General features: G+C 37.4%; 1 protein-coding gene and 1 pseudogene across 2 annotated transcripts; both read left to right on the top strand.

The window, feature by feature from the left end:
- The first annotated feature begins 300 nt into the window (after nt 1-300).
- Nucleotides 301-6,877, top strand: LOC131526173 (tissue alpha-L-fucosidase-like; annotated as a pseudogene).
- A 1,515-nt stretch (nt 6,878-8,392) lies between these two features.
- gmpr (guanosine monophosphate reductase) lies at nt 8,393-16,221 on the top strand. Of its 2 annotated transcripts, none has more exons than XM_058752725.1 (9): nt 8,393-8,750; nt 12,235-12,354; nt 12,597-12,680; nt 13,274-13,447; nt 13,547-13,628; nt 13,754-13,860; nt 14,779-14,821; nt 14,935-15,094; nt 15,215-16,221. In XM_058752725.1, the coding sequence occupies exons 1-9, from the start codon at nt 8,664-8,666 to the stop codon at nt 15,393-15,395; spliced, it is 1,038 nt and encodes a 345-aa protein (XP_058608708.1). In that variant the 5' UTR covers nt 8,393-8,663; the 3' UTR covers nt 15,396-16,221. The 2 variants fall into 2 exon arrangements, with proteins under 2 accessions (XP_058608708.1, XP_058608709.1); XM_058752726.1 differs by lacking the exon at nt 8,393-8,750 and adding an exon at nt 9,477-9,613.
- Nucleotides 16,222-16,739: the final 518 nt, after the last annotated feature.

Genomic DNA, 16,739 nt, shown 5'->3' with positions numbered 1-16,739 from the left:
ACTATTAATGTGCATTATTTTTATACTATATACTTTTGCAGCTAACCAAAAGTAATATTGCCTTTTTTATTCTTTTAGAAAAGGCAATTAAAAATATTTAGTTTTAAAATGTTGAAGTAAGTACAGCGCCCATTTCCCCTTTTACAAAAGAAAACATTTACAGAGGAGGGAAACAATGCTGACGAGAACCGAAACCTTTTTTTTTTTTCCACCAGTGTAGTGCTATTAACCTAGCAAATGTTGAATTTTTTGGGTTCCATATTCCTTGAGAGAAGTGGTTTTGCAGGTAAGTCATGTGTTGTAGTCACACGTTGGATGGCATATGATAAACCAGGAAATACAAACCTGCCGTCGGCAGAAATTTCGCTTTAGTAATTAAGTCGGTGCATACTAACATTCTCGCTTTAGATTCACCTTTACTGATCACAGTGCACATGCTCACATCTGTGGAGCTCAGTTGTGATCGATCATGCAAGTGACTCGGAGTCAGATATCGCTGTTTCTTTGTCTAATATCATGCGCATCATCTCTAGGGACTCGATATACGCCCGACTGGGCCAGTTTGGATTCAGACCTATTCCTGAATGGTACGACGAGGTGAAGTTTGGGATCTTCGTGCATTGGGGGGTGTTTTCAGTGCCTGCGTTCGGCAGCGAGTGGTTCTGGTGGTACTGGAAGATCGCACTAAAACCTGAATACATCCTGTTCATGGTTAAAAACTATCCGCTTGGATTCAGCTACACAGACTTCGCACCTGATTTCCACGCGCAGTTTTTTGATCCCGACGAGTGGGCTGATATCTTCGAAGCTTCAGGAGCAAAGTATGTATTTAACATATGGGTTTGCAGTGATGCTTCCTGAGTTCTTCATATTCATGCTTGTCATTCTGCGCAGATATGTGGTCCTCACATCCAAACACCACGAGGGGTTCACAAACTGGGGGTCCCCGACCTCCTGGAATTGGAATTCTGTTGATAATGGACCTCACAGGGATCTGGTTGGAGATTTGGGCGCTGCGATAAGAAAGAGGTATCGTGCTTGTAGGGCAGACTGATGCTAGTTGTAACGAAGGCTACATTACCTTTTCAACCGGAAATAAGCCACTTCCTTTTTTAAAACCGGGGAAAATTACACAACAACACAATACTACATGCATAAGGCTACCTCCTACATCTTGCAACAAAAAAAATCAATCATATAACTATTACAGTACAGGTCCGTAGCCAGCCTATTGAAAGGGGGGGTTCTTTTTTTCAAAAAGTGGACCTTTTTGCAGTTTTTCTCCTCCTTTTGTATTTAATTATGAGGTTCAAATACTTCATTTTGGTGACCTTTTATGCACTAATTTGTGCTGGATTAGCTTGTCTGCTGGTATCTTAACAAGCACGCTTTTTGATGCACCTAAAATATTTACTGCATTGTTGTCAAATTGCTTCCTCATGTAACACCTTTGTCAGTCCATACACAGTTCATAAGTTTAAAGACCACACTAACAACAGAATAGATTTAATGAACTTTACTGAAATATTTATAATAATTCTTCTCATCATCATTTCTTGACTCTGTCAATGCCTCTTTGCTTGTTGCTGTATTTGTCTTGACACTTATGGATTTAGTATCAGTTCCAATCTTCTTGGGTGCAATTTGGAGAATATGTTCACAGCTTCAACTAATGCTGTAAACCATAAGGAACCCCAGTTGGTACATCATTCTAATATTAAAGGTTAAAAATTATTTATTTCTAGGCTACTTTATCTTTTTAAGCTTTATCTTTCATGTCAAATTTTTACATTTGATCAAATTCAGTTTTAATAATAAGGGCTGTTATCAATCAAATTAAATAATTTACACTGCAAGATTACAACTGTAATAAATAATTTATGAGATTATGAGATAAACAAATGTAAAAACAACAACGACAACGACGATAGCCTACTTTTAAACATGAAACTAAACCGCCAATAGGTGGCGGCAAAGTGACTGTCTTAATAAATGAATCATTGAGTCATTCATTAAAACGATTCGTTCAAAATGATGAATCATTCAATAACAAAACACCGTGCTGAGTGTTGCTTTTCTTCTGTAACTTTTTTCGTTGGTGAAATAGAACAAAAACGTCAATATTGCGTCTAAATGGTAAGTGACTACATACTAGGCTACTTGTTTATTAAACTATAAATGCAATGTAACATTTGAAATCGTGATAATATACAGATCCCTTAGTTGTGTTACTTAACTGTCAGTCTATCATATATTATAAAACAAACCTCCACATTTTGAATTTTTAGCTCTTTATTCTTCCAGATAATTTACCTCAAGCGGTCTGCTTTGAAGTTCTCAGAGGAATAAGATGCGCACCAAAGGAGAAGCATTTCCATTGGCTCCAGTCTGCCGGTATTGGCCAATCACAAAAGTCGATATCCCCCCTCCCCCCCATCATTCGAGGCGATGCTTCTTCACCGTTGCTTTGAAAAGTGTATTGTGAGAAGTCTCTCTGAACTGCATGCGCGGCACACACACATACGTCCAGCTACAATGTATCATATTAATTTGAAACAGCAACCCAGAATATTTGTCACAAGCATTGATTAAAACAATGATGACAATAATCACATGAAAAAAAAAAAAAAACGATTTAAGGGGGGGGGGGTCGTTCGAACCACCCGAACCCCCCCTCAGTTAGCCTATTCAATAACAGAGATTTCGACTTAGCTTTACTGTTGTTCTTTATAGAAATGAAAGAATCATAAAAAAAATCAGTGGAAAATAATCTAATATTAAAAATAATGTCAGTTTTACTAACTTTATGAATACTAATATATATATATATATATATATATATATATATATATATATATATATATATATAAAAATATAATTTTTTTTTTTTAATGGAGTGCATTTATATCCATATAACCAGGTATTTGTATAATTTTGTGACAGCTCAAAATGGTTAACAAAACTTGAATATACCTTAAAAATAAGAATAAAATTGTTTCTGACTCTTGTTTACAGAAACAACATTACAGAGAAAACCCTTCCTTGAACTTACTAATAAAATCATTGCAGGTGTAATACTGATATATTTCTATATTTATTGCACAACACAAACAACCACGTGCATGTACAGATAATTCTGCTGTTTAACATTATTATTTAAAAAATAAGTTGACATTATGTGGGCTGATGGCTTTAACAAAAGTATATACCATGGATCAACAACATCGTCACTCACAGTAGGTTTGTCTTTAAAGAGGTTTTTTGTTGCAGTCTTTAGGTAAATAACTAGAATAACAAAGTGCGGTTAAACTGTGTGCAAATTTTGATTCCATTAATAAAATAAAATATGATAAATACTAATTTGCAACATCAAGCAGTGAACAGTTTTTGTACAGCTAAAATAAGTGGAAGCACAGAAAGTCCTGCATATTCAAATTAAACAAGGCCATGCCTGCTCTTACGTTTCAATAAGGTGGATATCTCAGTTTGGCTTTGCATACCTTTTTTTCCTGAATTTTATACAAAAATGTTGCATTTCTTATATTAGATCACTACATTATGGACTCTACCACTCGCTGTATGAATGGTTCAATCCCATCTACCTGAGTGACAAGCAGTCTGGTTTCAAGACCCAGGAGTTTGTTGAAAAAAAAGCCATGCCAGAGCTCTACGATCTGGTCAACAGGTAAATTTGCATCAGTCATGTGATGATACAGGGGTGGCGAGCGAAGAGCATTTATGATATAAGTCTGTTTGTCTGTTGTTTGTCTGTGCAAAGATCAACCTTTACAGTCTACATATATGGTGTGACATTTATGGAAGTTAACTGGTGATGTTTTTGATGATTCAGGTACAAGCCGGACTTGATTTGGTCAGATGGGGACTGGGAAGCACCTGACACTTATTGGAACTCTACAGGATTCCTAGCCTGGCTCTACAACGACAGTCCGGTCAAAGTGAGATCATGCATCATGTTGTTCTTATTTTAAAACGGTGTCTCAAATTGTAATTCAGATCATAATGCCTGCATTATTTCACTCTTTACAGGATGTGGTGGTGACCAATGACAGATGGGGGTTAGGCTGTTACTGTAAACATGGAGGTTATTACAACTGTGCTGATAAGTTCACTCCTGGAGAACTGCCCAATCACAAGTGGGAGAAATGCCAGTCAGTGGACACAATATCATGGGGTATCGCCGAAATATGAAGCTGTTTAACTGATGGATCTACCATCCATTATAAAGGTGAGATGTGTTGCTAACAGACAAAAGTTCTTGTGTTGTAAATAATGTAATATATATGAATGAAACATGGACACAAAAGCTTATGCAAGTTCATATGGTGCCTAATGACTGTTATATATTGTGACCACAGGACATGGTCTACGTCGTGGCATTAGGAGGGAATTACCTGTTAAATGTGGGGCCAACATCAGACGGCCTGATTGCACCTGTCTTTGAGGAACGTCTCAGAGGGATTGGAGCCTGGCTGAAGGTCAATGGTGAAGCCATCTATGCAACTAAGCCTTGGAGAGTTCAGGCTGAGAATGCTACTGTTCCCGTCTGGTGTGTTGATGTTTTTAAACTTCCTCTTATCTGTCTGTGCCTTACAGTTCCTTCGAAAAACCTTCAGAAAATCCAGTTGTGGTTGCAGTGAAAAAGTGTCACCTAGAGACCATGATGAGTATAACAGGAGCCATGTGAGAAAATTATAGTTGAGGATTCATGAGCCTCTGCGTAAAGGGATAGTTTAAAATTAAAATTTGATGTTTATCTACATACCCCAAGGGCATCCAAGATGTAGGTGACTTTGTTTCTTCAGTAGAACCCAAACAAAGATTTTTAACTCAAACCGTTGCTGTCTGTCAGTCATATAATGCCAGTCAATGGTACCCACAGCTTTGAGAGAGAAAAATCCAGTTCAGTTCCGTGTCTAAAGACCTCAATGTATCGTCTCGAGCCACAGGGTTTAATTTGGTTTTGTCTGTGTATGTTTTTTTTCTCTCTCAAAGCCGATCGTTTCGTGTCTGTATCGTCACGAGCTGCAGGGTTTAATTTGTTTTTTTTTTCTCTCTCAAAGCCGTGGGTACCACTGACTGACATTATAGGACTGGCAGACTGCAACGGTTTGAGTTAAAAATCTTTGTTTGTGTTCTGCTGAAGAAACAAAGTCACGTACATCTTGGATGCCCTGGGGTTAAGTAGATAAACATCAAATTTTCATTTTTGGGTGAACTATCCCTTTAAAATAAAGACTTTAAGGCCAATTGTAAGAGCCCATTCACTGTACTGGCATTTCAAAGACTTATGGTTACTTATTCTCACGTAATCTAGAGTGAACACACAGTTTTACCCTGAAACTGTGACATGTTTATATGATCATTTAATTGTCATATATGATGAGTCATATTTCTCGATCTGTCGAGCCGGGTTTCTTGTGAGCTAGTTTTGCTTCATTCTCTGCTTGTTTCTGCAGTCTTAGTTTATTTCTAGTTAGCATGTTGTGTAGATATAATAAAGCTGTGAACGCCCCATTAATTTTAGTGTTTTAAATTTTCCTTCAATTCCAGGTATACGTCAAAAAGCAGCACTGTGTATGCAATCTTGACCTCCAACCCCATGCAGAACTCGTTTAAGCTTTTAACGCCTAAAACCTCCAACAACACAGTGGTAAATATTTCAATTCATCATTTAGAAATAATATGTTATTTTTTGGTAAGATATCAGTGAAATACGTTGCATCTCTGTTCAGGTGACTTTGTTGGGGAACCCTGAACCTTTGAAATGGGCTCCTCTGCAGACAGGTCTGATTGTTCTGCTGCCTGATCTGCCTTTCACACCCGCTGATGCCTGGACCCTCAAGCTGGATGAGGTGGCCTAAAGCCTTTAACCATTTTGTAGATTTTAATGAGATTCTCAGGGATGTGATTCCTCCCCTCATATTTTCCTACTTGAAAATTATGACACATTTGAATGGCTTTAAATGAAGTTCCAAACATAGGTTTGGGAGGAGCCTAATTTTTCAGTCCTGTCAATCATTGCTGCGAGTGTAAATAAGCAGCAGTCGCTGCTCCGTCTCAGCAACAATACTTCTGGCCTCCCTTCGCCTCCATTTCTTTCTGTTCTTTTCCTCCTCCACAGCGTACATCCATAGAGGGGGGCTCTTACTCAGAGCTCGAGCTGTGCCTCAGGTTTGAGCCTCCCTCAAGTACAACAAGCCAAGTTTGTTTACCATTATCTTGCAGGAGCTAATGGGCAGGCGCACCCATGAAACAATTACTGAATAAACTGTGAAATACTTTGTTTTCAAATGCTTTCATGCATCTGTATGCATGGATTACTCCCAACCTAGTAGTTGTGTGTGGAAAGCCCTGAGCATCTCAGTCAAGCACCAAATGAGAGTAAAAATGGGCAATGGTGAGTATATGAAACAATGTTACTCCCCAGTTGGTGTGATTTATCAAATCTCAAAGTTTTAGATTTAATTATACATACTCTGATGTACTGAATCGGTGTTGGTGAATCGGCATACTGCTCCATTTAAACTCCATGTCTGTGCATTTGAAAACACAACGCGTAACAACCATCTTCCCAAATTTTTAACGAGAACTGAAATCAAAACAGACATATATATTATTATTGTAATTTTAATGTTGTTCTGTAAAAAATTGTTTTATTATTAAATACTAAGGTTTTAAAAATTTTGCAGTTCAGTGTTATTGCAATAGTAATATATTTCTACATTTTCCTTGATTGTTGTCCTTCTCTGATCACATGCCTGAATTTTGTAATTCACTTGTTTTGTATACATTTTTTATTGTATAGAATTTAATTGCTCAATAAAAGTGACCAACTGAATGGCACATCAGAAGCAAATATCAGTTCCAGATTGCTCATTTGGGGATTTTCATTACTTCATTTCAAGCATTGCATGTTTGATAGCTTGGGAACAACCTTGGAACAATAAATTGAAGTGTAATGTCAATGTAAAGTTTGTCTTAAGCAAACTTATAAGATTTATTATATAAATTGCAAAAATATAGTCATATATAATTTTTCATTAATATATTTATATATTCATTATTAATCTTATTTTTTTTTTATTTTTTGAAAGTTGACAGGGTTATTGTAAGCCACATGCACATATACAGTGGAATAAAATGTCAATTAAACTGGTTGCCAATGAAACTTGTAAGTTAATGAATATAAACAATAGGCACTGAGTAATTACTTGTAATTACAATGCGCATGTGACATTGTGCGTAATAAAGCTGTAGATGGAGCTTAGTAAAAAAAAATTGACGAACTTCTTGAAATTCTTGTACATCTCCATACAGGGATTTGCCATCATCGAATATATTATATGTGACCCTGCACCACAAAACCAGTCTTAAGTGTCAATTTTTCAAAATTGAGTTTTATACATAATCTGAAAGCTGAATACTATGCCCCGGGTGGATGCTGACCTCAAACTGGACTTCAAAGATGTCCTTTTCAGACCAAAGAGGAGCAGTCTGAAGAGCAGGTCTGAGGTAAGAACATCTTGCATCTGTATTAAAAGAAATCTGTCACTGCCCTTGTCTTGTTATACCTGAACAATTCACTTAAAATGAGTACCAAGGGAGCTGTCTGTCTGTGTGTGTGTGTGTGTGTGTGTGTGTGTGTGTGTGTGTGTGTGTGTGTACCTGTTTTTCTATTCAGGTGGGGACTTAAACCTGAATACAAACAGACTCATGGGGACTCGTGTCACGGTGGGGACCTAAATTGAGGTCCCCACGGGTAAACAAGCTGAATAAATAGCTTTCCATTGATGTATGGTTTGTTATGATAGGAAAATATTTGACCGAGATACAACTATTTGAAAATCTGTAATCCGAGGGTGCAAAAAAAATCAAAATATTGAGAAAAATTGTCCAAATGAATTCTTAGCAATGCATATTACTAATCAAAAACGATGTTTTGATATATTTACAGTAGTAAATTTACAAAATATCTTCATGAAATATGATCTTTACTTAATACTAATGATTTTTGGCATAAAAGAAAAATCTATAATTTTGACCCATACAGTGTATTTTCGCTATTGGCGACTTAAGGTTTTGTGGTCCAGGGTCACATATACAATTATATTTAAGTGTCCCCTGTGGATTATAACAGCAATCATTATACTTTTTCAAACCCATGATTTCTGTATTAGACAACAATAAAAAGGGAAGGGTAAATAAGACACTGTATCTTCATGTCCCTCCCTCTCATTTCCCATGAGATCACTCATTGATTCAGAGGAGCAATACCCCAGCTGGACAGCAGGAGCTCTGTGCACATACTGCAGTGCTGAGCTGAGCTGCAGTCACTGCGCTTGCTTGTGTGTGTGTGTTTATATGTGTCAGACAGCCACACAGGAAACACTTTTTTTCACTGCTGCTGCTGCCACTCCAGACTGAATGCAAGCGGAGGGGGGAAGGAGAGAGAGGAGAGAGAGGGAAGGAGAGAGCGTACAGGCCTTGCCAAATAAAGCCATGGGGGCCTGGGCATTGACGGCCCTTTCTACACTATAAATACGCTGTTCTTCTGCAGATTCGGGTTTGGTGCCTGGAGCTCTGGATCAGCAACTGCACCAGCCCGGCTCAGGAGATTCACATCCGCTCTCAGGACCGTCACTATGCCCCGGGTGGATGCTGACCTCAAACTGGACTTCAAAGATGTCCTTTTCAGACCAAAGAGGAGCAGTCTGAAGAGCAGGTCTGAGGTAAGAACATCTTGCATCTGTATTAAAAGAAATCTGTCACTGCCCTTGTCTTGTTATACCTGAACAATTCACTTAAAATGAGTACCAAGGGAGCTGTCTGTCTGTGTGTGTGTGTGTGTGTGTGTGTGTGTACCTGTTTTTCTATTCAGGTGGGGACTTAAACCTGAATACAAACAGACTCATGGGGACTCGTGTCACGGTGGGGACCTAAATTGAGGTCCCCACGGGTAAACAAGCTAATAAATCACACAGAATTAAGTTTTTTGAAAATCTAAAAATGCAGAAGGTTTCCTGTAAGGGGTATGTTTAGGTGTAGGGTTGGTGTAGGGCAATAGAATATACGGTCTGTACAGTAGAAAAAGAATTACGCCTATGGAGAGTCCCCACAAGGATAGCAAACCAGTTCAAAAAAGTGTGTGTGTGTGTGGGGCAAACAATGAAAGTGAAAATCAGGGTGACCTTGATGAAGTCCGTCTGACAGAGCTGGATTTATGGGGCCAGTGTTTAAGCTTCAACCAGTGACCGTTTATCAAGCTCGATCAACAGATGCCAGTATGTGTTGGCTTCTCTTTATTTTCTGGTGTTGATGTGTTTTGAAACATGCCCAGTGGTTTTCAGGGTCGACTGACCAGGCAAAGGAAAAGCAACCTGAGAGCTTGTGCTTTGAAAACATGTTTAAAAATAGGCCTGACGCGTGCCTACATAATCAATAGAAGCAGATTCCACTGTGGTGTTGCTCTTGGTCACACTTGGCCCACCCACAACTCATAATGGGACCAAAACATACACTTACATGATGATCTGTATGGAAAACCCTCTTCCAGAAATCTGGCTGATGAACACCTTTGCTGAACTGTGATAAGGTTTGTAAGCCTGTTATTACTGTATTATTCACTTAGACATCTTTTTCCGGTTAAGTTTCCAGTCTTAAAGCCGAATCCATGTGTTTTCCATCTATGATCTGTTTATGTTTGCCTGTTGGTTTCTACTGATGAATTCAGAAGAGGTTTGCACTGCATTTTCACTGCAGGATGACGTAAAGTGCTGGTCAGATCTTGCTGCAGCTGGCTAATCTGATGGCTGTCACTATAATGGTCGTAACGGTGGCTGTGATTATATACAGGCTCATTGAAATAGAACAGCAGCTGAGGGCCTCTTTACCGTATAACCTGCAGTAATCAATCACTGACCTAGCCTCAAACACAAGCAATAAGCAAGAGGATCCACATTTTATGACTGCAATATTTGTAATATGTCTCTTCAAATAGGAAAACAGTGAATTTGTTCCCTGTGGCACAACAGCAGTAATATAGCAGTAGGACGGTTATTCATAGGTCAGTGTTGTGTAACTGATGTGACTGCAGCAGTTACTGGAACTGGAAATGACTGAGAACTGATTCGGAGAACCTGAGAGCGTCTGTGCATATCAGGTTGCAACAGTTTTTTTTCTCTCTCTCAGACGAACCTATAAATGATTCAGCACAAATTCACTTAAGCCCATCACAATGTCTCAGCTGTGGATGATGATATTAATCAGAATTTGGCTATATTCTGATTACATATACAGTACATTATATATACTAGCATGTTTTTTAAATAAGCCTCTAATGCTCACCAAGGGTGCATTTATTTGATCAAAATACAGTAAAAACGGTAATATTGTGAAATGTCATTATAATTTAAAATAGAAAATAGATATTTTAATATATTTTGAAACATGTCATTTATTCTTGTGATGGCAAAGGTGAATTTTCAGCAGCCATTATTCCAGTCTTCCATTTTTTTTAATGATTATTTTATGAATAGAAAGCTCAAATGAACAGCATTTATTTGAAACAGACATTTTTTGTAATATTATAACTGTCAATCTAATATCCTGGTTGAATAAAAATATTAATTACATTCACTTAAAATAAATAGGCAAGTAAATAAATGTTACTGATCCAAAACTAAAAAAAAAAAAGGTTATTGGCATGACCAGATTAAGTCAGTACTCCACTTTAATGAAACAGCTGGAATATTCCTATTTTAATCTGAATTTTGGGTCTCATAAACACTTTATTCAGAATATCCAATGAACATTATAGGGGTCCTATTATGCATTTTTACATTTTCAGCTTCCTTTAGTGTGTAATGTTGCTGTTTGTGCATGAAAAAGACCTGCAAAGTTCACTCCAAAGGGAGTTTTTTATATCACTAAGCACTATTTCTGAACTCCCCCTCAAAGACCTTGATTAGGCATCAGTTAAAGTTTTCCTCTGGGAACATACAGTACATGTTACAATATTCCTAATTTAAATAATTACCACCCAAGGCATAAGCAAATAAATAATAGGGGGCAGGGCCTGGTTGAGTTCTATTAGTACATGTGTTGTCGCCATGTCCAAGAAGACCTTTCTGTTTACGTTTACAGACATAACCAATTATGCTTATGTGAACTTTGGGTTTTGACATAACCTTGTGTGTATTATTATACTAATTTTATACTTTATACTTTTATTATACTAATTTTTTTTTTTCTCAGGCTTTTGCTTAACTTGAAAACACCTTTTTGTTATTTTTTTATTTTGTTTGGTGATGTTTGTATTACTTATTTAATGATTTAAAATTTTATATGTCTTAATGCTTTTTGTTGGTTGATATTTTTGGTGTTTTGGCTGTGCAGCACCTTGGTCAGCACTTGTTGCTTTTAAGGTGCTATGTAAATAAACTTGACCTTGACCTAGAGGGTTGACATGAAAGAGCCATCTTTCTGCACACGGCCATATGTGTGTGCGCTCAGAATGTGACGTGACATTGTTTACAAGCTGTTATACTAACATCTTTCCGATTTTTAAGAATTGATATCTATGGCACAGACCCCTTCTAGAAAGGGCATTTGCCTTTAAAGAAACAGAGAAAAAAAAAAAAACTCAAAAAGTTATTTTTACAATCTGTAAATTCACATTATGTAAGAATTCAAATTCTGAGGACACCTGAGACTTGTAGTTATTCAAGCTTTTAGATGATTCAGGAAAAAAAAAGAATATATATATATATATATATATATATATATATATATATATATATATATATATATATATATATATATATATATATATATATAAAATAGCATATTATAATTGTTTCTACAGCATTAAATTAAAAATCTTCTATATATTGGTTGATATTGCTATATAAGTTGGTTAAACATAAAAATAATTGTTATTGGCTAAGAAAATTGCATTTAATATCAACTAGACATGGAGAATGACTCCCGTTCAGTTGTTACAGTGCATATGTGTCAGCTTAATGGGTCTAAATATATTAGAATTTTAGTGGTAATATATTTGAGTGCAGTTTGGATGGGTTTCAGGGACAAGAACACAGGATGTTTGGGTTGATTATGAGCCTATCCATTAAAATGAGGCTTTTCAGACTGTCACATGTACTGCATTGTTGTATGTTTGGAAAGTAATTTCCTTCACATGTTTCGTTCTTGAAGGTTGACCTGCAGAGGACCTTCACATTCCGGAACTCAAAGCAGACGTACAATGGCATCCCGATCATCGCTGCTAACATGGACACCACCGGCACTTTTGAGATGGCACAGGTGCTCAGCAAGGTGAGTGCTTCTTTAAACAAAGCACAGTAACTGATGAAACACAGCACCTGTATCTTTGCAATACAACCCAGGGAAAGTCTTGTTTTACTATGTTTCATCCCTGTGATTATCAAGATCTCACTGAAACATAATTAGCTGTGTCCTGTTTCCATGCACTGGGATCAAGAGGCTCTTATATTTCTGTCTGTCTCAGTGCCAGACACTCGCTGTCCTCTCAGACGTCTCTCTGCTCTGTCTTTCAGCACACTCTCTTCACAGCCATCCAGAAGCACTACTCCCTGGAGGAGTGGAAGACTTTTGCAGCCAGTCATCCAGAATGCCTTGAGGTGAATGGGCAAAAATGGCTTTCTTGCCTTTCTTAATCAAAATCTGTTTAATTAAGTGGTACAGTCCATCAAAAAACCACACAGCAACAACATATTATAAACCACACAGAACTAGCTACTCTATCAACTGCAACCCTAGCAATGCCATAGCAATCACATTAAAGAGATAGTTCACCCAAAAATGAACATTTCTGTCTGTCTCACCCTCATGTCGTTCCAAAACCTTAAGACCTTCTTACTTCGTAAGATCTTAGGAACACAAATTAAGATATTTTTGATGAAATCCAAGAGCTTTCTGACCCTCCATAGACAGCAACGTTCAAGGCCCAGAAAGGTAGTAAGGACATTGTTAAAATAGTCCTTGTGAAATGTTCTCTTTCAGGACAATCTGCCGCCATTATCGAGAGTACAATGATTAACACACATTTAATACAATTACGCCACTTGATTTTCCCATTTAAAATGCCTTTTTTATCAGAATAGAATGACAGCAAATTATGCAATGCAACTGGAGTAATATAAATCATACAAAAGCTTTACAGACAGCTCATTTGAATCACTGAAGCCTAATGCATCTTTCCTCTCATCCTCAGCATGTGGCGGCCAGTTCGGGCAGTGGAGCGGCGGATCTGGAGAAACTGTGCAGCATCCTGGAGGCCATTCCGCTCATCCAGTACATTTGCCTGGACGTGGCCAATGGCTACTCTGAACACTTTGTGGAGTTTGTAAAAAGAGTTCGGGAAAGGTTCCCAAAGCACACCATCATGGTGAGATTTTTGCCCAAACAAAACATAACAAATGCCTTATCAATATAATGAGAAAATATTGACTTACAAATGCCATATAAAACAATCTTGGGCATTTAGGCGGGAAATGTGGTGACAGGGGAGATGGTGGAGGAACTAATTCTGTCTGGAGCTGATATTATTAAAGTGGGCATTGGACCAGGTATCAGATTAGATTTGCCTACACTGTCACACATATGCATTGAATACAATTGACTTTTAAATTAAATGACATATTATTACGTAATCTGTAACTTGTTTATGATGTTTGAAAACACTGATCTTCAGGTTCTGTGTGCACCACACGCATTAAGACCGGTGTGGGCTATCCTCAGCTGAGCGCTGTTATCGAGTGTGCCGACTCGGCCCATGGACTGAAAGGACACATCATCTCTGTGAGTCTCTGTAAATGGCTCTCATTGTTAGCATGTTGTAATGCAATACATAGACCGACAGGAAACCTACAAACCAATGCCATCACATTACCACAAGAGGGCAGCATTCTCAATTCAATTCCAGCGATTCCCTTCCTTTTCAGTTTTATGTGCCCCTTCAGAAAGACTAAAAGGCTTCATTAACACCAGTTGGTGCATATTTTTTTTTTAGAACAAACTGTTGCTGTGATGATGTATTTTTGTAGGCCAGCCTGGAGGTTCCCTTGACAAAAACCAATAGGATTTTTCCATTGGCTTTGGAATTTTTGCGGAAAACAAGCTCTGTGTCCAACAAACGTTTATGCTTCTTACATGCTTTGTTCATCATGATAATCTTCACAAATGAACACAACGTTCATTAATTTTGAAGCCTAAATAAAATCTCCAGAAGCAAAAAGCTAACCACCAGTAAGCTTTTGACAACTCTTTTAGACTCTTTCAAAAAAGCAAAACAAAAAACAAGTTTGAGTTGGAATATTTTGCAAGAGTGCAATTCTAAACAAGAAGGCTGTAAAAGCTGAAAAGTTGTTTTTGGGTTTTGCCATACAAAAATGTCATTCCTTATTTTATTTAAAAACAAAACACTCTTAAAGTAGTGTGTTTATTTAATGAGACACCTGAGCTTATTTGTCATTCCCAAGTTTGGCAGTTCTGGTAGCAATCTTGAAGAAACTTTCTAAGAGTGAATTTATTTATAACTGGAAACCAATTCTTTTTTTTAATAAGTTTAACATTTTATTTAAACCCAAAAGCAACTTACACTGAATCCATACTTTACCAACTGAGCTATAGGAGTGCTTTGCAACTGCGCTGCATTTTATATGACTTTATATAGCTGTAAGAGTTTGTAGTAAAGCTTTTTCTTTTTCTTTCTTCTAGGACGGAGGCTGCAGTTGCCCCGGGGATGTTGCTAAAGCTTTTGGTGAATTCAGATATTAATAATAGACATTATAATTCATATACTGTAATTCAGATAATATTGTTGCCCAACTAGGTAAAAAGCATTATTGTATCTAATAATAAATGTTAAATTAGGTGCTGGGGCAGATTTTGTCATGCTGGGAGGAATGTTAGCGGGGCACGATCAGTGTGCTGGTGAAATCATTGAAAAAGAAGGCAAGAAGTTCAAGCTGTTTTACGGGATGAGTTCAGACACCGCCATGAAGAAGTATGTCGGAGGGATAGCAGAGTACAGGTGAGGATTTTTTTCATACGGCATATTTATGGCTATTTATTTTGTTTGTTTTTTTACTAGAAAATAACTGTGATATTGTAGAGCATCTTATGTACAGTACATCTGTTTATGTGATTTCAGGGCATCAGAGGGCAGGACGATCCAGGTGCCCTACAAAGGTGACGTGGAAAACACCATCAGGGACATCTTGGGCGGCCTGCGGTCCACCTGCACATATGTAGGAGCTGCCAAACTCAAAGAACTGAGCCGCAGGACGACCTTCATCAGAGTCACACAGCAGTCTAGCCAAATGTTCACCTAGTCATGCACGCTCACAAATACAGATTCACCAGTTAAGGAATAGTTGAACTGAAAATAATTCTGTGAATTTGGACGCACTGTCCCTTTAAATGGCAGTCCAGAGATATATACGAAAAGGAAAGACATGTTCATAAACATATTTCCAGTTTTGTGTGCTCTTTGGATTCATGAATCTACAGTATCTGATTCATTATGTAACTCACTCAAAACACTATTACACTCATACAGACAGACCCATGGATACTGTTTCACTCAGGAACCTTGCTGTACACCAGTGCATTTCCTTGGAAAACCAATTATCTTGCAGCATGGCTCAGTTTTGTTCATTTCAAGTTCTCTATAGTATGTAATGTGTCTGCATCTGTATGAGCCAGAGGGTGAATTAGAAAACAGGACAATACTGGGGCAAATGTAGTCATTCTTTGTAACTATGCAACCCATTCTCTCCCTAGAGTGTAACAATCAGCGTGACTGTTTCAGAGTTTGAGAGAAAGAAATGCATGTTAGTGGAGAATTTAAACACCAGCAGAGAAAATTCTCTGCCACATTAAGATCTAGTCCCTGCGTGTCGTAACTCTGAGTTGATTTGAGCGGCGAGTGGTGCATTGTGTACTGTTGTGAACTATTTCTGCTGGCCTGCTTCCTTTGTGATTGTACAGAGGGTGTGGTGGGATGTCATATCAGACCATAGGAATGTGAAAACGGCTGCACCTCATTTCTTCAACATGCCTTGTGCAGTTTAGATGAGGTAGAAAATATGTTATTAAATATATTACGAATAAAACATCACACATTAAGGAATAAACATCTCACTGAAAATGTGGTTATTTATGCCTTAAAAATCTTTATTTTTGTCAATTATGTGATCAAATGTGTTATTTTGGAATAATGACTGACTACATGTAAATTCTGTTATTATGCTAAGAAAAGAACAGTCCATTAAAACACAAAACAACCAGCCTAAACACTACAGTAACAGAAGTATCGAAGTCGTCTCAGGTAATTTTTTTTACTACAATTGATAACTGAAAAGCAAGATGGTGCCAATTGAGTTTGTATGAAACGAGAGAGAAAGAATGGCCTTGGTTCCCAAAATTTCATTTTTCACATAAGGATATTTTTAAAAAGCCTTTGTTAAAGAGTTATAGAACATGAACCAAACCAACCAGCTACAAGGTCAAACACAAGATTACAAACTTTAGCAAAATAGCAACAAAACAAATAAAAAAAAAGTACTTGAAAATAAGATAAAAAGGCAAAGGTTGAGAACACTGAGAACAGTTTTAATGAGGAGGATGAACTCATTCGAGAGATTATTGAAACTAGAAACTATTGATTTAGTCTC

This window comes from Onychostoma macrolepis, chromosome 19, assembly GCF_012432095.1.
Source record: "Onychostoma macrolepis isolate SWU-2019 chromosome 19, ASM1243209v1, whole genome shotgun sequence".
NCBI lineage: Eukaryota > Metazoa > Chordata > Actinopteri > Cypriniformes > Cyprinidae > Onychostoma > Onychostoma macrolepis.
Note: the sequence above shows the minus strand (reverse complement) of the source record. Positions and strands in the feature narration are given on the sequence as shown.